Source organism: Lynx canadensis, chromosome B1 (assembly GCF_007474595.2).
Source record: "Lynx canadensis isolate LIC74 chromosome B1, mLynCan4.pri.v2, whole genome shotgun sequence".
Lineage (NCBI taxonomy): Eukaryota > Metazoa > Chordata > Mammalia > Carnivora > Felidae > Lynx > Lynx canadensis.
Genome location: NC_044306.2, coordinates 73,465,623 through 73,490,070, shown reverse-complemented (window position 1 = coordinate 73,490,070; position 24,448 = coordinate 73,465,623). Strand labels below are relative to the sequence as shown.

The following is a 24,448-nucleotide window of genomic DNA, read 5'->3' as shown; positions in this document are numbered from 1 at the left end:
AGACAGAGTAGTAAGTTAGAAAAGATCTCAATCTCATGGTGATTAGCTAACGGAAGGAGACAGACAATAAACCATTAAACAAATACATAATCAAAGTAGATTTCTGATGTGCTAAGTTCCCTGGAAGAATAAACAAGGTAATGTGACAGAAAACACTTTTTTAGCGGGGAAGGCAGACGTATGACATTTCAAATGATAGGAACAGACTGATTATCAGCATGAAGGAAGAATTAGCAAGCACTGAGGGAGGCAACGATGTGATTAGAACTGGGATTTCACTGGAAGGTTCTCAAGAATCCATTTGGGCCCCAAGTCAGCACTTTGCTGTCTTCATGTGTAATATCTCATGCCCTTTGCTGTTTCTGCTTTACTTCCTCTCCAGGTTGTCCATTTGTCCTCCTCTTTTAATTGCCCATCTTTTTCGTTTTTTATAATTATTTTTTATTTAATCAACTTTATTAAGGTAACATTTACATACAACAATATACACATATCTGAAGTATACTCTTATGTGTGTTTGAACAACTATATGCACCTGTGTAACGACCATCATGATCAAGATGTAGAGTATTTCTATCACTCCAAAAAATTCCCTTGTGACTTTCTGTAGCCAGTTTCCTATTACTTCTGGTGCTAGACAATTACTGATTTACTATTACTTTGTTTTGCTTCTAAAATTTCATACACATACAACTTATACAGTATCTGTCTTCTTTTGATTGGCATTATTTTTGTAGAATCAAATATTAAGAGTTCATTCCATTTTTGCTGTAGAGTATATTCTACTGAATGGACATACCACAATGTGTTGATACATTTTTCTATATATGGACATTTGGATTGTTTTTAGTTTGAGGCTATTATGAATACAGCTGCTATAAACATCCATGTAACAGTGTTTGTGTGGACATATGTTTTCATTCCTCATGGGTAAACACATACAGTGAGTGTATGTTTAACTTTATAAAAAACTGTCCAACTATTTTCCAAAGTGATACTATACCATTTTACGTTCCTGCTAGCAACATATGAGAATTCTAGTTGCTCCATATCCACTGGTCTTCTTAATTTTAGTCATTCTAATGGATGTGTGGTAGTATCTCATTGTGGTTTTAATTTTAATTTCCCTGATGTCTGATGATGTGAGTCTTCTCGTGCTTATTGGCACAAGAAGAAAACTGAAAGGGAACATTTGAGAAGAACACAGGTGCTGACTTGGTGTCAGAGAGGAGCACACAGCAGGGATCATCAACTCAGATGCCTTCGGTAAAAGTAAGAGCATGGGTAAATGAAGAAGACAGATGGGTGGAAAAAGCAAGAGACTGTCTGATGTGCCTGAGGCACTCAGCTTCAACTCATTGCTGCCAGTAGGGAAGAGAAAACAGGCTTTAGGAAGTTTTAAATTCTGGTCAAGAGAAGCTCAAAAATTCATATTTGTTTTCATGTGAAATCTCCCAATTCATAAATGTCAGAACATAATTTAATTTAGGGGAAAAACATAAGCCATCACATGGGTCGAACAAAACACAGCTGTGGCCTGACTACAATTCTGAGCCTGCTCATTTACCATCCCTGATAGAGAAGACAAATCTCTCCTTTTTGTTATCAGCCTTTCTGGCACCTAGACTGTGGTACTTCTTTTTCATCCAGGGACTTGTACTTAACACACTCGAAGACCAATCTTATCTTTCCACTAAATTGGACTTAATTCTGTGAGAGCACAGGAGGTTTCCTGCATATTTGTGTTCCACATATTTCTGCAACTCCGGATAAGTTTTGCCTCTAAAGTTTCATATACTTGAAAATCAGAGGGGCTGTTTTCTTACGCATAGCATGCCTTTTCGAGAATCAATCATATTGTTCCCTATATTAAAAGTTTGTCCCTTTGTACATAATAGGTGCCCAAAAAGTATGGGAAGAAAGGAGGTAATAGAAGAGACAAAGGAAGTAAGAGACGGAAATGCTCACTGAAGTGTTCTAGCCTGAGAGGCTAGAAGAATACCTCTCTGCCCACAGGACCCTTCTAAACCAACAGCAACTATGGGGGGAAAAAAAGGCATATATATATATATATATATGCCTCACTGCTATAACACAATATCTGATAGTGGAATTTGCAGTAGCTAAAAAACAAAACAAAACAAAACAAAACAAAACAAAACAAAACACCTATTCTTGGCCTCTGCTGGGCCTCCTCATTGACTTCTACTGCGCAGGCCCCAGGGACCAAGCTTGAAAGCCATCTTGCTCAAAGGTACAGTAAAAACAATCCCTAAACCAGGCCAAATCAATAGATCTGCTTTTTTCTGGATACTAAAAAGGGTTTCACTAAAGAGAAGAGAAGAAAGAAAAGGCCCTGGAACAGATAATATATTCCCCAGGAGCCTTTTCAACACTTAACACTCAAAGAAAAATGCAGTGATCGCTATACATATTTAAGGAAACAAGTATATGACACTGTTCACGAAATTGAAAATTCATTGAAAAAAGACATAAAATAGAATTCATTATGGAGAAAGAATGGGAAAAGCAAAACTGGATATATTACTCTCTTTAAAAACATTATGTTTAACATAAACTGTGACAAAGTTTTAAAACCATTTTTTGAGGCTTCCAAGTGGTGGTTCGTTCCAAGCCAATTATGAAGTCATTTGGTGACAATGTAAAGGATTTTAATTAATCCTCGTGGCATCAAGTTGCTGCACGTGTTGAGAATCTTTCAAGCTGCATCATAATCTGATACTTATTTTACTACATGTTAGGAGACGTATGACTAATATAAAAATGCCTTACATTTTCGGTAGGAATATGCCTTCCCAGTAGTGCAGTATGTTTTACTTTCGGTGTGTAATCACAATTCTGTGCTTACAATACAATTAAGTTTTTAAACACAGGAAATTTTATTTCAACTGGCTAGTCGTATATTCTTAAGAACGGCAGTAATAAGAGAAACAGTTATATACAAAAAAAGATGTAAGTCTTGCTGACAGCCTTTTCTCTATGGGTTAGGATGCTTTAATTATATACCCGATTACAAAAGAAAACATGGAGATAGCTTACATGTAAAAGAACAAAGATGAGCAAAGAACTGTAAATAAGAATCACAGATGGCTTCTCTTAGAAAAGGAACAACCCTATTTTTATTGCAAATAAAATGTTCATGATATCAAGTGAAATCGTAGCACACGAAGAATTTCATTCGATGAAAATATTTCAAAGTAGATGCTAACATCAGCAAAGAGCTACAAATAGTTATATATGTTCTTCCTTGGATGAAGTTAAATTTGAGACTACCCCCCAAAAGAGGAAATAACTAACGGGCCTTGAATCCTTCTAAGTCTTGGCTTATCGTGCACATTTTAAGTAAAAGTCTTTCTCTGGACATCTAGAGAAGTTTTACAATTACTGCTCATTTCACATCAAGGTAGGAATGATAAAATGAAAACCAACACTGTACCTTTAAATCCCATCAGGCAACTGAAACATATAGAAAAATTTACATTTTCAGCTTTTATGAATTTCACTGTAAGTGTAACATTGCATCAAAAGTGTAATACATTCCATGTTCTTGGTTTTTTTCTTTACAAAAATACAGTTAAAAAACTAATATCAGGGGCACATGGGTGGCTCAATCAGTTAAGCCTCCGACTTCGGCTCAGGTCATGATCTCTCGGTTCGCAAGTTCGAGCCCTGCATTGGGCTCTGGGCTGACAGCCCGGAGCCTGGAACCTGCTTCAGATTCTGTCTCTCCCTCTCTCTGCCCCTCCCCTGCTCACGCTCTGTCTCTCTCTCTCTCTCTCTCTCTTTCTCTCTCTCTCAAAAATAAAATAAAAAATAAACATTAAAAAAAAAAACAAATACCATCTACAGCAGCAGTGAACTATCTATTCAAAAGCAGAATTATGGGGGTGGCTGGGTGGCTCAGTTAGTTAAGCGTCCAACTGGATTTCAGCTCAGGTCACAATCTCACAGTTCATGGGATTGAGCCCTGCATCAGCTCTGTGCTTACAGCATGGAGCCTGCTTGGAATTCTCTTTGCTCTTCTCTTACTTGTGTGTATGTTCACGTGAACATGCTCTCTCTCTCAAAAATAAAGGGATTAGGGGGCGCCTGGGTGGCTCAGTTGGTTGAGCGTCTGACTTCGGCTCAGGTCATGATCTCATGGCTCGTGAGTTCGAGCCCCGCGTCAGGCTCTGGGCTGACAGCTCAGTGCCTGGAGCCTGCTTCGGATTCTTGTCTCCCTCTCTCTCTGCCCCTAACCCACTTGCATTCTGTCTCTGTCTCTCTCAAAAATAAATAAACATTAAAAAAAAAATAAAATAAAGGGATTAAATATTTTTAAAAAATAGATAAAAGTAGAATTGTGTAACAATGTTATGTGACTATAAAAATCAAAATTCATGGAAATTTTTAGATGAAGTAACAATAAAAACGTTTTATTCAGAGCTACCCATGAGTAAATAATTCTAGTTTTACTTTTGTCATTTCTAAGCAGTGCAAGTATTTTATTGATGACTGACTCGAGATTTTTTAAACGTTTCGATGATTTTAAACTATCCAATATCTCTTAATCATCCAGCCACTGAAATACTGAACATATTTCAATCATTTAAGACAAAAAGTGGTAGTGACATCAGCAAGATGGCTGAATAGAAAGCCCTAGACCTCATCCCTTATAGAGACATTGAATGAACAACAATAGTATATAAACCAAAAAGCCTTCATGAAAACTCCAGGCCAGAAGGGAGTGGTATGATATATTCAAAGGTCTGAAAGAAAAAACCTGCCACCAAGAATACTATGTCCAGCAAAACTGCCCTTTAGAGATGAGAAAGAAATAAAGATCTTCTCAGGTAAACAAAAGCTGAGAGAGCTCATCACCACTAAACCTACCTGACAAGAAAGACTGAATGTTTCCAGTTGCAATGAAAGGACATTAGATAGCAACATAAAAGTATATGAAAATATGAAGCTCTCTGGTAAAGGTAAATATACAAATACCAAATCTCATAACACTGTAATGGTGGTACATAGATCATTTTAATTCTGGTGTAAAGTTTAGAGATAAAAGCATAAGGAATCAGTATAACTATAAAGCTATGTTAATGGATAAAAATACTAAAAGAGGTAATTTATGAAATCAGTAACGAAGTGGGAGGGAGAAGTAAAGGGACAGTTTTTTGTATGTGATTGAAATTACAATTTAGAATTACAATTACAAATCACATTAGAATAGATTGTTAAAGCTATTAGATGTGTTATGCAATCCCTATGGTAACCACAAAGAAATTATCTATAGATGAAATGCAAAAGGAAATAAGAAGGGACCCAAAACATGTCACTACAAAAAAAAACTAATGAAATAAGGGAAGGTGGCAAGAGAAGAAAAGAACAAAATTAAAAACATAACACAAAACAATTTTAAAAAACTTTTTTAATGTTTTATTTTTGAGAGAGAGAGAGACAGAGACAGAGCATGAGTGGGGGAGGGGCAGAGAGAGAGGGAGACAGAGAATCCAAAGCAGACTCCAAAGCTGTCACAGCACAGAGCCCGGCGTGGGGCTTGAACCCACGAGCCACGAGATCACGACCTGAGCTGAAGTCGGATGCTTCAGCGACTAAGCCACCCAGGTGCCCCTACATAAAACAGTATAAAAATGGCTGTATTAAGTCCTTCCTATCAGTAATTTTTAAAAGTCTAGATGGATGAAACTCCTCAATCAAGAAACATGGAATAGCTGAATGGATTAAAAAAACAAGATCCAAGTATATACTACCACCAAAAAACTCACTTTAGATATAAAGACAGGGATAGGCCACAAGTAGAAAGGTGGGAAAAGATATTCCATGCAAATAATATCCAAAAGAAAACAGGGGAGGTTATACTTACATCCGACAAAATAGAGTGCAAGTCAGAAACTGTCACGAGACAAATAAGGACACTACATAAAAAGTTCTATTCACCAGGAAGATAAAACAATTATAAATATATATGCACTTAACAGCAGAACACCCATATATATGAAGAAAATACTGATGGAATTGAAGGGAGAAGCAGATAGTAACATAATTAATAGTAGAAGATTTCAATACCTCACTTTAAATAACGGACAGATCAAACAGTTAGAAAATCAATGAAGAAATGAAGGACTTGAATAATATAGAAATTGGACCGAAGAGATATACATGGAACACTCTACCCAACAACAGCATAATACACACCCTCAAGTGTTTTATGTGTTCCCACTTGTTCCTCAAGTGCACATTCTCCAGGACAGATGACATGTTAGGGAACAACAGGAGTCGTAACAAATTTAAGAATATTAAAATCATACCAAGTATCTTTTCTAACTACAATGGAATGAAAGTAGAAATCAATAGCAAAGGAAAACTGGAATATTCACAGACACATGGAAATTAAATAACAACTCTTAAACAACTAGCAGGTCAAAGAAGAAATCTAAAGGATAATTAGATAATGTCTTGAAATAAATGAAACAAAAACACAATATACCAAAACATGGGCTGCAGCAAAAAACAATGCTGAAAGAATTTTACAGCAATAAATGCCTACATTAAAAAAAGAAGAAAGACTGCACATCAACAACCTAATTTACACCCCAATGGACTAGAAAATGGAACTAAAAGCAAAGTTAGCAGAAAGAAATAATAAATATTAGGACAGAAATAAGTGAAAACAGAAATAAGTGAAAAACAGTAAATAAACAAGAGGAAAAATCACTTAAAGTAAGTTTTTAAAAAAAAATCAGCAAAATTGGGGCACCTGGGTAGCTTAGTTAGTGAAGCACCTGATTTCCGCTCCGGTTATGATCTTGCAGTTCATGAGTTCGAGCACCGCGTTGGGCTCCACGTGGACAGTGTGGAGCCTGCTTGGGATTCTCTCTCTCCCTCTCTCTCTGCCCCTTCCCACTTGGGCTCGCTCGCTCTCTCTCTCACAAAATAAATAAAATTTAAAAAATCAGCAAAATTGACAAATCCTTAGTCTAGACAAAGAAAAAAAGTAAAAAGACTCAAGTAACAAAAACTAGAGATGAAAGAGGAGATATTACAAGTGATGCCACAGAAATAAAAGGTATCATAAGAGACTACTATGAACAATGATACACCCAAATAAGATAACCTAGGAGAAAAGAACATATTTCTAGAAACACACACCCTACCAAAATTGAATTTACAGAAAGAAAAAAATCTGAACAGATGTATATATAACTAGTAAGAAGACTGAATCAATAATCAAAACCTCCCCATAAAGAGAACCAGATGGCTTCACTGGTGAAGTCTACCAAACATTTAAAGAAGAATTAACACCAATCATTCTCAAACTCTTCCAAAATATTGAAGACAACACTTCCAAACTTATTTTATGAGGCCAGCATTACTCTGATGCCAAAATCAGAGACACTGCAAGAAATCTACCCCTGATGAATATAAATGTAAAGATCCTCAACAAAATACCAGCAAACCGAATTCAACAGCACATTAAAAGGATCACATGTCATAACAATGTGAGATTTATTCCTGGGATGCAATGATAGTTCAATGTATGAAAATCAATCAGTGTGATACACCACCTTAACAGAATAAAGAGTAAAAATCACATGATCATCTCAGTACACGCAGAAAAAGCATTTGGCAAAATTCAACACACTCATGATAAACACACTCAATAAACTAGGAACAGAAGGAAATTACCATACATAATAAAGGCCATATAAGAAAAGTCCACAGCTCTAACATTCTTACTCAACAGTGAAATCGAAAAGCTTTTCAACCAAGAACAAGGCAAGAATGCCCACTCTCGCAACTTCTTTGCTACATATAGTACTGAAAGTCCTAGCCAAAGAAATCAGGCTTTGAACTTACAAGCATCAAAATCAGAAAACAAGAATAAAATGATCCTTGCTTTTAGATGACATGATCTATGTAGAACCTAATGTAGAAAACTCTATAGATTAAACACACATACACACACACACACACACACACACACACTCACACACTAGTTAGAACTAATATATGAAATCAGCAAAGTCGTAGAATACAAAATCACTTGTGTTTCTATGCACTAACAATGCACAATCTGAAAAAAGAAATTCGGAAAACAATCCCGTTTACAATAGCATGAAAAAAATTGGGATAAATTTAACCAACGAGGTGAAAGTCTTATACACTAAAAACTATAAAACATTGCTAAAATAAATTATAGAAGACATAAATACATGGAAAGACATTCTGTAGCCACTCCATGAGGAGTGGAAGACTTAATGTTATTAAAATGTCTACACCACCCAAAACAATCTACAGAATCAGTGCAATCCATATCAAAATCTCAATGGCTTTTTTTTACAGAAACAGAAAAAAAGAATTTTAATATTCATATAGAATCTCAAATGCTTCCAAATAGCCAAAATAATCATGAGGGAAAAAACAACCAAACAGCAGAAGGTGTCACACTTACTAACTTCAATAGTGCAGAGCTAGAGTAATCAAAACAGTATGGTACTGGCCAGATACAGAGAGACGAATAGAACAAAACAAAGATTCCAGAAAGAAATCCCCATGCATATTTTCTTTTTTTTTTAATGTTTATTTATTTAATTTGAGAGGAGAGCACAAGAAGGGGAGGGGAAGAGAGAGAGAGAGAGAGAGAGAGAGAGAGGGAGAGAGAGAATCCCAAGCAGGCTCCACTCTGTCAGCACGGAGCCCAGTGCGGGGCTCTAATTCACAAACCTTGAGATCATGACACGAGCCAAAATCAAGAGTTGGAAGCTTAACCGACTGAGTGGCCCAGGTGTCCCAAAATGACCAACAGATTTTTAAAAGATGCTCAGTATCACTAATCATCAGGGAAATGCAAATCGAAACCACAAGGTATCACCTCACTTCAGTTAGGATGGGTGTTAGAAAACAAAAACAAAACAAAATAACGAGTGTTGGTGAGGATATGTAGAAATTGGAATCCTTGGACACTGCTGGTGGTGTTATAAAATGGTGTAGCCCCTATGGAACACAGTATGAAAGTTTCTCCAAAAATTAAAATTAAAGCTGTCATATATCCAGAAATCTCACCTGGGTGCATATATCCAAAGAACTGAAAATAAGATATCAAAGGGATACCTGCATATCCATGCTTGCTGCAACATTTTTTAGAACAGCCAAGAGATAGAAATAATCTAAATGTCCTTGGATGGATGAGGGGATAAAGAAATGTAGTATATGCATACAATAAAGCATTATTCAGCCTTTAACAAGAAGGAAATCCTGTCATAGGCACTGAGGAACCTTGATTTTGTGAATAAGCCAGTCACAAAAAGACAAATACTTCATTGACTCCACTTATACGAGGTATCTAAAGTAGCCACACCCTTAGCAGCAGAAGTAGAATGGCGGTTGCTAGAAGCTGGAGGGAAGGGAAAGAGTTGTTCAATGAGTATAATTTCCGCTTTGAAAGACGAAAATGTTCTAGAAATCCAATGCACAATGATGGGCCTATTGTTATCACTACCATACAGTGCACTTAAAAATGATTATTTACAATGGTAGATTTTCTGTTATGTGTCTCTTACCACAATTAGAAAAGGAAGAAAAGTTGATTTTCCTCTTCCCATCATCAGAAATGACTGCACATATGTTACTAAAGCTTTCCAAAGAATTCAACCCTGGGATGAGACAAAGCATGGAAAATCTCAAAATAAATAATTTTCCAAAATTTGTGAACAGATGAAAACCATGTTTTAAAATGTAAATGCTATGCAATCTTCAACACATTTGCTTTTGTGAACACCTTAAGGAAATTAATAGAGGAAGCTATGAAAAGTGCTTATTGACCTCTTATGAGCTTTAGGAAAAGAGAGATGTGTCAGAAAACCAAGACAGAATTAATACATGAAACGAGAAGTCAACAAAATTGATGAAGTCTGAAATGTATTTTTAATGGGGTTACAGATTTTGGTGGCCAAATTTTTTAAAGGGAAGATTATCTAGAAATGGATGCATTGAATCATTTGAAATTCACTTATAACAACTTAGAGAAAGGCAGGTGTTAAAGTGACTCCCTGATGTTCCTACTACCTCTCTAATTTTGTGATTTACAGAAGACTGTATTTAAAGCATAAGAGACTGTTAAAAACTGAGAACAAACTGAGGGTTGATGGGGGGTGGGAGGGAGGAGAGGGTGGGTGATGGGTATTGAGGAGGGCACCTTTTGGGATGAGCACTGGGTGTTGTATAGAAACCAATTTGTCAATAAATTTCATATATAAAAAAAAATAAAAAAAAAATAAAGCATGAGCTTGAGAATTTTCAGTGTTGCTTCACTGTTGGATCAGAATCTCAAATCTTGTCTGCAGACCTGAGGCTGTTAATCTCCCCTCATTTTCCAATGATTCCCTGTCTAGTTTGCACCCCCAGGTTGATGACCAGACTCCAATTTCCCTTCGTTTTCAAGAGCTGTCCTTTTTCTCCTTTCCAGCTCCTGGCATCCCTGAGCCATCTAGAATCCAGAGCCTGCATATGTCCAGAAAGAAAGGTTGCACAATTTTTCAATACAAGTACTTCTCAACTTTGGTGGTTAGATACCTGGCACATTTCCAATTACTTCAAGAAACAAAGCAAATGTCTTAAAAATCTTAAAAATATGTTTTACTTAGATTAAAGAAACGCCATCTAAGATGTTTTTAGCTGCCACATAATGAATAATCAAGTATTTTAATGATTCCATTTGATTGTCACAGCTTGAGGGAGATGCATTGCTGTCCTCAAAATATAAAAATCTGAAATCAGGGTTCAACATCCACAAATAATAGATGCTAATTGAAAACAAAAAGGAAAGAAAAGAAATCCTGATATTTCCAAGTGTTTTATTCCCGTTTTATACTCAAATATAAATGAGATTTCTCAGTAAACTTAACAGTGCTATAAATCACAAATGTCCAAATCTCTTCTGGCTTTCAAAAACAAAACAAAATGCCCCTCTGATCTTCAAGACTCTTCAAGCCACTGCCATGGTCCTTTGTTACCCTTCACAGCCAAGCCTTTGAAAACAGACTGAACTTCTCATCCCTGCTCGCTCTGCACCTTAGCTTCTAAAATGGTTCTAGTGACTTAGTTCACCCTAGTGTTTCCGATCCTCCCTGAAGTTGCTAAATTTTATCTGGCTGCACATAATTCCTTGTAAGCAGCCGCAGTTGACTCTGGAGTGCATGTTGGTGGTCTCCGTTCCTGGCCTCTATTCTCTGCCAAATCCTGAACTCTTTCACCAAAGCGGACTTACTCTTCAGAACCTCCTTTCCGGATGCTCCTCATGTTGCTAATTGTGTCTTTTTCTCTTATTGTCTTATCCTTTATACTCAGTGCATGGACTTATCTTTTCAGACATGCCTTCCTTTCTACTGTGTCCTTACCTCCTTGTGTCAAGATGGCATCTTCAGACCATCCCCGGAAACACTCCCCTACCCCGTGAAGGAGAGGTTTTCTGAGTGCTGGGTAGCAGCCGACCACCTCATGCACTTCTGCACTGGGGACAGACCTCCAACTAAACTAGCTCTCACTTTTCCTTCCTTATCTTACTTAACCTCTGCCGCAAATTAGAAATTGTTGACCACTCCCTGCCTTTTGAACGCATCACCTTCCTGCTCCTCTAACACTACCTTCCCAGACTTTTGGTGATGCCCTGGCCAGCCCCTACACCTCAGTCTCTTTGGTAGATGTGTTACTTCAACCCTTGCAAAATACTGCTGTTACTTTGCATTTCTTCTAGGCCCTCTCTCTACCTCCAACTTTGGCTTGCATGCATAATTACATGGGAGTTTCTACCCACTCACAATGCCTGATGTACCTTCAAAAATCTCATCTAACTGCGTGGGGGTTGTGGATGTCTAGGTAGAGGTAATTTTTAAAAGCTCCTCAGGGGCGCCTGGGTGGCTCAGTCAGTTAAGCGACCAACTCTTGATTTTGGGTCAGGTCATGATCTCTCATTGATTGAGCCCTATGTGGGGCTCTGTGGAGAGCCTGCTTGGGATTGTCTCCCTCCCCTTCTCTCTCTCTCTCTCTCTCTGCCCCTCCTCCGCTTGTGCATGTTCTCTCTCTTTCTCTCTCAAAATAAATGAATAAACTTAAAAATAATAAAATAAAATAAAATAAAATAAAATAAAATAAAATAAAATAAAATAAAATAAAATCTCCCCAGGTAACTTTGTGGTCATTCATCATGTGGATTACCACAGTACCCTCCTAACTTCCTAACTCAGATTTCTCCCCAGGCCTTCACAAGACTTCAAAGTCAACTAGGTATAAAACCTGTTTTGTCACTCTTTCAACAATCTAAAGGTCATCAAGATCACACTGGAAAGCTCAAGAGAGCCTCTTCAACTGTTTAGGATTAATAAGCAATAACTTGTAACAACTTTCTGATTACAGTGTGGCTTCCTGTGTCCTTTCTCCTAGAAAGAGAGACCTGCTCATCCTGGCAGGACTGTTGTAATCCACACGGCAAGTATAGTTTTTCATATACCTAAAAACTGACATTCTGGTCTATGTATCAGTCTCCTTCATATTGGTTAATAAGTTCCAACCCTGGGGAAAGTAACTCCCTGGCTTGTTAATAAGATGAGGTGTTGAGCCTATAATGGCTGAGGCCCAGATGTGAGACTGGGGTTAATTTCCAAAGATGAAAGCTGCCTTTTGAGATGTTTATCTCGCTCTGAGACAGACTGACCTCATCAAAGGTACTCTTCTCTATCTCCTCCAGAGCTATCTTAGTCATAGGTAAGGTGATGAAATGCCATACTGGGCTAGTTAGATAGCACTCATTCCAATGAGTTTCATTCCAAATATGAGACTGGCCTTAAATAAAATGAAAAAGGGGTGACAGGTGATACATAATTACTTCCCCTTTTGTCATTATCATAAAAATGTATATGTTGGGCCCTGTTCCAAAGTTATAGATGACACAGATTATGGGAACTCTTCCCATAACTTCCATAGTTATGGGAGCTTTGTCACCTTGGAAAGTATAATTGCTATCTTGTTTGGAGACAAAATGGAGTGGAATGGAATGGTAGGGCTTTAAAACCTGAAAGCATTTCACTATTGTTATATTATTGCTGTGTAACAACTGGTTGCTCTGGTAAGAATTTATACCCAGTGAACTTTATAGAATTCAATGAAAGATTTGAGACAGAAGGAGAGTAATAATAACAATTTAAAAAATGACTAGTACACTACATGACCTCATTTAATCCTTATAGTAGCCCTGTGAGGAAATCCTTATCATTTCCACTTTATAGGAGGAGAAGGACAGCTCATACACTGTGAGTGGAGAATGGTGGTGACCCACTCAGCTACACCAACTCCTATCACACCACACTCTACATACATGTGCCCAGTCTACTAAGAGTAAGTGCCAAAAGTTACTGGACCCACTGCCAAAGGACCAAAGAAGAAGGGGTTGCCCTCCAAACTATCAAGATCAGATGCGTTTATGATACAAAATTAAATATGCATAATTCACTAGTTAGAATGCCCCTGTACATCATCATGTTTTAATGTTATCTCAAGATTTTTAAGGTCTGAGTATTTACTTTCAAGCACCATATCGATACAATTCATAATTTCATATTTTCCCCTCATGGTAACTAAAAGAAATGCATGAAGCTGCGAATAATCCACACTAGGGACTGTGACTACTGATTCATCTTCCTCAGGATACCCAAAGCATTGGGAGTGAAACAAGAAATAAATGGTGGCTTCCAGAAGGTCCACTGAAATTGTTGAATGGATTGAAACACCACAGGCAACCAAGTGGTTTATTTTTCACTTCAAAAAATTCAGGACAGTTATTTTCCCTCTCATCTAGTTTGAAGAGGAACAGTGGCAAGTGTAAAGAGTGGGGAATCACTTGAATTTCAACTCTTTTTCTCATGTTGCTGTATGGGTGGTCTCTCTCTCTTATGGACAACTGGTATCCTGGAGAGTGACTCTTTCTGTGAATAAGTGAATACATCATGACCAACTCTTAAAGAGATTTTACCTACCAAAGAGTTGCTTTTAAACGGGAACTATATACTGAACTATATATCATTTTAAACAGTTGGTGTTACATTTAACATTATTCGTAGATGAATGCAATGTTAATCAAAACTCAAATCTGTGGGCTTGGCCAGAAAGAAATGTTAAACAAATATAAATACATTAGGGCTATTTGTTTTAACTTTTAATTTTCTTAAAAGAACATTTAAATGTTAAAATTAGTTTGGAGTGATGAAAATTTATGATAATACAACAAAGAATTTGCTCAAGATGTTAATTGATGCCTACTGATAGGATATTTGAGTAGCCCACGGAAAATTTAAGCTTCCAAAAGGGACATGTTTTTCATTTGAAAACAAAATGAAAAACTAAAGACATATTTGGGAGGAAATAATGCTGGAGGCTATGAAATGTTATTAAATAATTTATATCAAGGCCATTCTAGGACTAATCAATGGATTTACAGTCTTTTAAAACTACTGGAATTCTTGGGGCGCCTGGGTGGCTTAGTCGGTTGAGCCTCCGACTTTGGCTCAGGTCATGATCTCATGGTCTGCGAGTTTGAGCCCTGCGTCGGGCTCTGTGCTGACAGCTCAGAGCCTGGAGCCTGCTTCGGATTCTGTGTCTCCCTCTCTCTGACCCTCCCCCGTTCATGCTCTGGCTCTCTCTGTCTCAAAAATAAATAAACATTAAAACAAATTTTAAAAAAGATAAATAAAACTACTGGAATTCAAAGCAAAAAAAAAAAATCACCTTCTGATGTCTATGATATGATCCAGCAGTCTGACCTGAATTCATGTCTAAGTAAAGCTTTGGCCGGCTTGAAATGTCAATCAATATGTTATGTACCTGGTCACTGTTTTTCACAGGAGGTTAGGAAATCCTGCTGAACCAGGTACAGGTTAGTTGCATCTAATCATACTCAATGGCCTACTTAACCGTCATCCTTCCCTTCTATCTTTCTCCTTCCTGTTATATGCCCAATGTTTAGCTTCTCTCTCAATTTAGACTTTATGTCCTTCAAACATGTCATAGTTTACTCTTCATAATGAGGTCCCAACCCATTGCTTCAGGTGTCTTGAAATGTATACCTACCTGGATGTTTAATGGGTTCTATATGCTTGTCGTACTACCAGAAGTATTTCTAGTCTTTTTTATGTATAAGATTTAATAAATTGATTTTTAAAGTCTGAAGTTCTATTATAAAGATAATAGTTAAATTTATTCCAGTTATTCTAAATACAAGAGGACTAAGAAGGACAACTGTGATCAGAGGTCAAAGAAAACACAGTGATGCATATAGCAGGATGATGTCTTCCCATCATTAGCTTTTCTGACTGAATCTCAAACAGGAAGCCCACCTACAGAGGCAAGAAAGTAATTTGGTCTTCACTGTCTTCTGTACTAACTTTTAATCTCAGGCCAGGTTACTCTTAACCATATCGATTAATCCCAATTGTGATGGCTGGGAGTAGACTGAAGGTGTACCGATTTGATGAGTTGCTGCCTGAGTGATGGGCAAACAGGTTAAAATGAAGATAGTTCCCTCCCATAACCGCTGCCTCTTATCCACAGAGTGAATCTGTGACATACAAATGAATGGCACATTGCAAAAATGAAAACAGGTGCAAAGTGTGCACCCCCACGGCAGTTTTCATTAGTGTTATTTTAATTCACTCCTGAATTCAACCATAAATATTGTATTTACTAATCCATAACTTAATTTCATCCTGAACTGTTTTCATTGGGGTACCTTGGATATTGATTTTTATTTTGGCTTAATCCTGCAAACAAATTGATCCTGGGTAAATTGAGAAAGAATATTCTAACAATTAGGGAAAGCCCAGGCACATTACTTAATATTTTGAAATTTTATCCACTGATGTGAAAAAGTATAATAACAATGATGACTTCCATGCCAGTTCTTTTGAAGAATAATATATTTAATGCCTATTACTCTGAAGAATTTATACTGAATGTGAATGTTCACTAGTAGCGGTTGGAAAGCTTATTATGTGAAAGATAACTGAAGGAATTAAAGAAGGGAAAACTACTGGAGTAAAAGCCAACATCCCCCTGTGGTCTACAAGGCCCCACGTGGTCTGGTCGTCCTCCAACCTCATTTCCCATCACTCTGGCCCTTGCTTACTCTGCTTCGTCACACAGTCCTCTTTGCTGTTCTTTGAACAAACCAGGCAGGCTCCCACTAGCTTCTTCTTTTTTTCTGAAATACTGTACCCCCAAATATACAAATGGCTGTCTCCTCTCCTTAGGTCTTTGTCCAAATGTGTCAGCTCAATGATGCCTGCCCTTACCTACTATTTAAAACTGCTGTTTGTCCCCCACCCAAGACCTCCTAATTCCTTCTTACCTTGCTGTGCTTTTTCTTTACTTGATAGCTCTTATCACCATCTAACATATACTATAGTTATTCATTATGTTCATTGACACTGTCTCAGTATCCCTGCTAGAATGTTATTAGCCTCATGAGGACAAGCATTTAGGTCTTTTAGTTCACTAATATATCCCAGTAGATAAGTACTGGGCATATAACACTCGATAAAAAAAAAAATTCAAGGAGGGCCACCTAAGTGGCTCAGTTGGTTGGGCATCTGACTCTTGGATTCAGCTCAGGTCATGATCCCAAGGTTGTAGGATCAAGCCCCACATCAGGGTCTGCACTGAGCATGGAGCCTACATAAGATTTTCTCTCTCTCCCTCTGCTCCTCTCCCCTGCTCATGCAATCTCTCTCTCATTCTCTCTCTCTCTCTAATTAAAAAAGTTAGTGGAAAGAGCAAATAAAATATCTGAAGAGTGACTGTGTACAGCAGAGGAGTGCTCCAGAGGGAAGAACTAGATTTATGGACAGAAAGGAGGGAGAGCTAGGTTCAACGTGTGAATGACTTTCCAAATGAAGAGATTTTCCAACTTTGTCATGCAGTCAAATCGCCCACAGAGCTCGTGAAAAACAATTCCTGGACCCCAAACTTAATGAAGCAGATCCTTCAGGGGTGGGTTACAGATCATTTGGTTCACACCCCATTTCAAGAACCACCCTTCTTTTTTTTTTAATTTTTTTTTAACATTTATTTATTTTTGAGACAGAGAGAGACAGAGCATGAACAGGGGGAGGGCCAGAGAGAGAGGGAGACACAGAATCTGAAGCAGGCTCCAGGCTCTGAGCTGTCAGCACAGAGCCTGATGCGGGGCTCGAACTCACGGACCGTGAGATTGTGACCTGAGCGAAGTCGGACGCTCAACCGACTGAGCCACCCAGGCGCCCCAAGAACCACCCTTCTAAACTCAGTCACTGAAACATTCAAGTAGCAGCAGAAAGACCAAGTGCCAAGGGCTTTTAGACAAATGTTCCTTTTTGCACTGCAGACAAAGGCTGGGCTCAAAGATACTGTAATTTTATCAAATCAATTTTAAGATTAATATATTGTTTTTGTGCTATATTATTTAGAAAATGCTAACTTTACTTTCCATCAGGCTCTGCTCTGGTGTTGGAATGCATGCCTCTTAAGAGTAATAGAAGTATAGCTCTAAGGAGCATCTCATATTGTGTAACATTTAACGCTTATTTGGAAGTCTCATTACACATAAGAATACATGTTGCAAATTTCTGATTTAGTTTGGAAGTCACTATTATTTCCTTTAATGCAGAAAACTGCAATTTACTGTGAATTATGTTTAGAATCAATAAGAGACCTTCTGTGGAAGCAATCTATGGAATAACCATAATTCCAAAAAGGGTCAAAGTCAAGTTAATAATCTGCAACTGAAAACAACCCTGATTTAATATTCAATATTAAGCTGAATATTCTCTTTTCATAGAGAAGGCAGTATAAAATGTGTAACATAGATATTTTCACTATGAAATGAATGCATCAAATGAGAGAAATGCAGTTTGCCTTTTAAATAATAGTGTAGGTAGGTGCAGATAAATTGAAATTGAATCACGATAAAATGACAAAACACAAACCACAAATGCCATGAGCAGGTGCACAGCACACAGCAGACCTTTAACAGCTAAGCTCCTCCTCTTTGAGTCCATGTGCTTTGCCCGGTTGGTGGAAAGAATCAGCAGATTCATCCCTGCACTCTCTAGTCAGATATAATTGCCCAAGTCAAATGTCTTTCAATTTATAACTGTCTGTAAGGACGTCTTTTCACTTGTGGATAGAAAGATAATTAAAACTGATTTTTATTTATGCTTCCCAGTATGGCATAAATGTAAGGAAATAATTGAAAACAAACAGCATTATTAGGAAAAATAGTTACTGTTCGCAGAAGCCTGTGCTGAGCTGTATTATCTGCCCCAAATTCTTTGAGGATCAGATATTACTGCATTGTTTGAAAGCCACTGCTGACCCTATCGAAATGAAGTAATAATATTAGCAGTGGTAGTTTCTATTTATTACATGCTTACTATGTATTAGACACTGCTCTAAGTGCTTTACATGAACTAGCTTATTCAGCTCCCAGAACCTAATGAGGTAGGCATGATTATTATTCCTAATTTAAGGGTTAGGAAACTGAGGCTCAGAGAGATTCAGCTGCCCGAGGAGGCACGGTGGTTGAATTTGGAATTAAACTCAGGCGGAGCTCAAGCATTTAACCACAACATGCCTCCTCTTTTATTGTACTTCTAAGAAAGTACTTTAGGAAATGTACACTTGTTGAGGATTCATATACATTTAAATAAAAGGGTTTATTTTGAGATTGTAAACCTAAATTAACTGAAACTTCAGAAGCCCTAAATGATTTATTTTTCAGTATTTTCACTCTTTGTTGTTTTTAAAGGTGTGTGTGTGTGTGTGTGTGTTACTATATTTGAAGGTATTGTTTTTTAAGTTTATTTATTTATTTAGAGTGAGAGCACACGTGTACAGGGAAGGGGCAGAGAGAGGGAGGGAGACTGAATCCCAAGCAAGTTTCCTACCATCAGCACAGAACCCCATCCAGGGCTTGAACTCACAGATGGCTCGAACTCACAAACCGTGAGATCATGACCTGAGTCGAAACCAAGAGTCAGACAGTTAACCAACTGAGCCACCCAGGGGCCCTGATTGAAGGTATTGTTTTAATACTGTACTATGGATGAAAACTGGCATACTGAGATGCCTGGGTGGCTTAGTCGGTTAAGCATCGGACATCGGCCCAGGTCATGACCTCATGGTTTGTGAGTTCGAGCCCCGGGTCGGGCTGTATGCTTATAGCTCAGTGACTGGAGCTTGCTTCAGATCCTGTGTCTTCCTCTCTCTCTGCCTTTCTCCCACTCATGCTCTGTCTCTCTGTCTCTCAAAAATAAACGCTGACAAAATTTTAAAAAATAAAAGAAAATTGGCTGAACTCAGAAATTTATGACTGAATCTGCAATAGCACTCTTGTTGTATAAACCTTCATTTTAAACATTTTGCCCAAACAGATGCAATATACAAAAACTTGAGGGGACACTCACCTGCATCACAATTTTCAGTCACAGTCCCTTTATACAGAGGGTGGCTGAAGGAAATCTTTCTATCTTCTCCTTCCATGTGAACGACTAAGAGGCCAGTGGCTGTCCTAGCTGGGACGCCTTGGTCCATAACTTTTAACTGCAACCAGATTGGAAAATATTCTGAAGATGGGTTGTGCCGAAGTTGAACTTCTCCTGTATACTTATCAATAGAAAACATCGACTGGGTCTCTGCAAAACTAAACATGACAGTTCCATTGGGTCCCGAGTCGGGGTCGCTGGCTGTCAGAATGGCAGTTGTCTGGTTAGGAGGTGACTGGGCGGAAAGAAAAATTTCAAAGGGGTTCTGCTCCCACACTGGATCATTGTCATTAACATCCATGACATGCACTTTTATAATTACTGTGGTGCTTCTCGAGCCCTGGACACTACAGTCTCTGGCCACAGCCCGAAATGTATGTTGGGATCTGGCTTCTCGGTCCAAGGTGTGGCAGGTTCTCAGTGCACCCGCCACAGAATCAATGGTGAATGTACCAGAAGCTTCACCCTCCAGAAAATACTCAGTTTGCCCATTCAGACCTTCGTCCTTGTCCACAGCAGATAGTACCAGAACCACTGTCCCCACTTCAGCATCTTCTCTCACGGAGGCCTGGTAATGCAGCGTGGGGAAGGAAGGGCCATGGTCATTGTCATCCAAAACTCTAACCTGCAACTGCACTAGAGAGCTCCTCGGTGGATCCCCTAGGTCAGAACACAGGATGACTAAGGTAAAATTGCTGACTTGCTCCCGGTCCAAAGCGCGAGTGGTTGAGAGGTCTCCTGATGTTTCATTAATAGCAAAGTACTCATCAGTATTCCCATCTACGAAAGGAAACAAATACAAATTCAAAATGCATTCGAATTGAAGAAGTAGCAGCCCTTTGCTGGCTATATATACACACACATATGATTCATGTGTATATGTGCTACATATATCATTCATGTATATGATGAGATATATGCAGGATTCATGCATTCAACAAATATTTATTTCATGATTATTCATCCTAGCACTTTTGTAAGTATGGAGGATACAACAGTGAACATGATAGAGTCCCCGCCCTCATGAAGCTTCTTTTATCAGGGGATAAACAAAATAATATAATTCAATATCTATCTTAATTCAATCAATAATTAGAGGGGGGCCTGGGTGGCTCAGTGAGTTAAGTGTCCGATGCTTGACTTCAGCTCAGGTCATGATCTTACAGTTCATGGTTTTGAGCTTCATGTCAGGCTCTGTATTGACAGTGTGGAGCCTGCTTGAGATTCTTTCTCTCTCCCTCTCTCTCTGCCCCTCTTCCTGCTTGCTCTCTCTCTAAATAAATAAACTTAAAAAAATAATTTACTTGCTTTGACTTGATTTGCAAGAGTATGAATTTTTGTGTCTGCATCTACAACTTTTTATATTCATATATTTTTCCTCTGATTAAAGTATATGTTTTCATTGAGATAAAACAACAATGGGACACCTGGGTGGCTCAGGTGGTTAAGCGTCTGAGTCTTGGTTTCAGCTCAGGTCATGATCTCATGGTTTGTGAGTTTGAGCCCCATGTCGGGCTCTGTACTGACAGTACGGAGCCTGCTTAGGATTCTGTCTTCCCCTCTCTCTCCTTTTCTCTGCCTCTCCCTTGCTGGTGCTCTCTCTGTCTCTCAGAATAAATAAATAACTTTTAGTCAGGAAAAATATAGTTCCACGACTTCCCGGCAATATCTTGGATGAAGGGCACATTCTTGGATGAGGCTCACTATTCCAAACAGTGTGAGGATTTACTAGCATCTGCCAGGGGTCTATGGGGAAGAAGTAGAACAGCATTCAAAAGAACAACAGCTAGGGGCTGAGGAGAAGAGACTTGCATTTGCATTTTATTCATAGCACACAAGTAATTTGTACCACACATAGGGGTGATCCGACAAACCTACATTTCTGTGGCATTTGTAGTTGATAAAATGATTCATTCACTCAGCAGACATTTAAGGAGAACCTGCCACATACCAAGCATGTGCTGGATACTGGGAATATGAGGAGAGTAAGCCATGATCCCAGTCTCCAAGAATTACGGTGCAGGAGGAATTTGGGTCAGTACCGGGACATCAAAGTGTGGTGTGAAAATCATATGCACGGGGTGCTGAGAAGGAGATGAAGGGCACACAGTCCTGTGTTTGACTGAGCAGGAACGATTGGAGAGAGTGACATCACAACTGATCCCTAAAGAGGAAGGGGCCAGGCTAAAGTTTTGGCAAGTGCGTTGTAGGTAGAGGAGAGAGCCTAAAGGAAGCATTCCACATTGGTAGTGTGATGCCGTTGGGCATGAGGACTGGGTCTTTGAGATGAAACAATTTGGAGCCTGAAAGAAGTCTTACGACTATGAGAAGTTAATAGCTGCAAATGTTTTAGTGTAACTAGAACACAGGGTTCCCTGGGTGTTTGCATGCAGAGGGCAGAGAGAGGGCTGGCAGCTGGGAAGACATGAATTTAGGAGAGAAGGAGAGGGTTAAATCATGAAGCGCCCTGTGTATACTGCTGAGGAGTCTACCTTAACATCTGTAGGGAGCCCCTGAATGGTTTTAGACAGGAAAGGATCATGAGTCACACTTCTGTTTTAGGAAGAAGCCTGGGCAGCAATGTCAAAGCTTGGTTTTGACACTGACGGTGCAGAGCTGCTTGGGATCCTCTCTCTTCCTCTCTCTCTCTGCCCCTCCCCCACTCGCTTGCAAGTGAGGGTTCTCTCTGTCTCACTCTCACAAAAATAAATAAGCTAAAAACAAGAATTCTTCTTGGAACAATTTTAACATCTTTTTGTTTTGCTCATTAATCATGACTTAAAAAAATCTTTGGCAGTTGTTAATTTTATATTTGTATGAAAGTCATTATTTTACTTAAAAAATGTCCTTTAATGGGGTTAAGACATAGAATGCAGGGAGATAGGGAGATATAGGGGGGCAGTGGTAGCTGAAGACAGGGACTGGATGCAATGACTCAGTGAGAGTACGTCTATGAGGAAAGTAAAAAAAAAAAAAAAAAATACTAAGCACCAAACACCATGGAAACTTCAATAAGTCAGAAGACCACCCGCAGCACAAGGACATTGGAAAGGCTTGTCTAGAAAGGACATGAAGGATCAGGAGAAAGTGACCTTCTGAAGTCAAGGTGGGGCCAAGTGTCCAGGGCGGGGTGTGCAAAGGCACAAAAGCAGGACAATCAAATTAAGAAGTGAAAAGATCCGCTGGGTTTAGCAACAAGATCCCAAGCGTCTCTCTGCAAGGGTAGTTTCAGTAGAACACATGGGAGCAGGATAAGAAGTGAAAGCAAGGTAAGGTCAGAAACCAGAGAGAAGCCAATGATTTTTAAGAAGCTCGGTTGTGAAGGAAAAGAGAGTGAGAAGGGACACACACCTGAGGGAAGATGTGTGTCTTCAAGACGAAAAAGGCTGGTAAATACTGATGGGAAAAACAAGTGGAAGGGGAAATTTTGACAGTATGGGAAAAAGCCAATGAGAAAAAAAAAAAGTCCCTGATGCAGTGAGAGGGGACAAGTGGCAATCTGGGGATTGTTTGTTATCAGTGCTCAAGAAGACAAGCACAGAATTTGAGAGCAAGCATTTAGAAAATCTTACCGCCACTTGACAAAATAATTTTACACCTTCACTAATAGATTTTTAAAAAATGGGGCTATGCCTTTTTTTTTTCTCACAGTCATTCATATTTATTGTATTTAACAAAAATTTCAGTGTACAACAGATCGGAAATTTAAAAAATCCAACTCTGGTCCTTAATCACAGATTGTTTGGGAAGTTCTAAAGAACAAGTGGAGTTTATAGAAGAAGGAAAGGACTCAAAGCAATGGGTAGGAAAGAAGAAAATGGGGCTCACTTACACAAGTTAGTTTGAAAGGGTATCGTTCTTCAGGATGAAATATGACATTGCATGTAAACATTTACAATATATATGCCCTTGAACATGATAACTCTACTTACATTTATCATAAAGAAATAATTAAGCAAGTGTTGTTCAACGGTAGCATTTTTATAATAAGACTGCTATTGTGGTCAATACCTCGAAGACCATAAAAGGGAATGGATGGAATAAGTGATATTATACATATGCAATAAGAGGAAACATCATTAGAAATGCTAACATATATGTCTATTTACTCATCCGAAAGGTTCAAACAGTATGTTAAAAATGAGTTTAAAAATGAGGTAGCAAAATAGCATATATAAATTGTCCAATATATGTAAAATTGATGTCTCCATTCACAAGGTTCATGAGAGAGCACTTTTCAAAATAGTAAAGGGGTTATCTCAGCAAGACAAAAATTTTGTGTGTTCCTACTTTTGTTCTCCATAAATCTGTATATATATCCTATAACAATCACGTATCATTCTTATAATCAGGCAAAAAGGAAATAAAGCTATTCTCATTTTGGAGTAAAATGGTGGTATATAGAAAATGCGACTGGTCCTAGAATTTTTAGCAAATAGAGAGTGATAGCTTTCAGAAGCTAGTTCCAAAACTGCTTTTACAAGATCTAAAGATCTGAAAGTGGTTCCCTCCATAAGATGCAGTCTCTGAAGCATTCCTCTCTCTCCTCAACTCATATTCTATGTGCACTCCGACACCTGCCAAAAATCAGATTCTTCAATCACTTTTTCTCTTAAATGAATAAGAAGATGCAGCTGTCTCCATACAAACGCTACCATTATTCTGCCAGAGATCTTTATGTTTCTGATCCAAAGGGAGCAATATCACAAAATTATCTTCTAGTAGAAGTTCTTACAGATTTTTATCAAGAGTGGGATACACTCTTAAGTGTAGATCTTAAGTGTTACACCGATATTCAGATCTGGGAACTGTCTCTGTCTGTTCTAGCCTCCATTTAAGAAGGACCTGACAGGGGT

General features: G+C 38.4%; 1 protein-coding gene across 1 annotated transcript in view; it reads right to left on the bottom strand.

Annotated features, from left to right (window-relative positions):
• DCHS2 (dachsous cadherin-related 2) overlaps positions 1 to 24,448 on the bottom strand; it is a 245,080-nt gene that overhangs the window by 33,730 nt on the left and 186,902 nt on the right. The window contains exon 14 of the mRNA XM_030312882.1: positions 19,515 to 20,372. Coding sequence (XP_030168742.1) covers positions 19,515 to 20,372 — 858 coding nt within the window. The remainder of the gene's footprint in view (positions 1 to 19,514; positions 20,373 to 24,448) is intronic.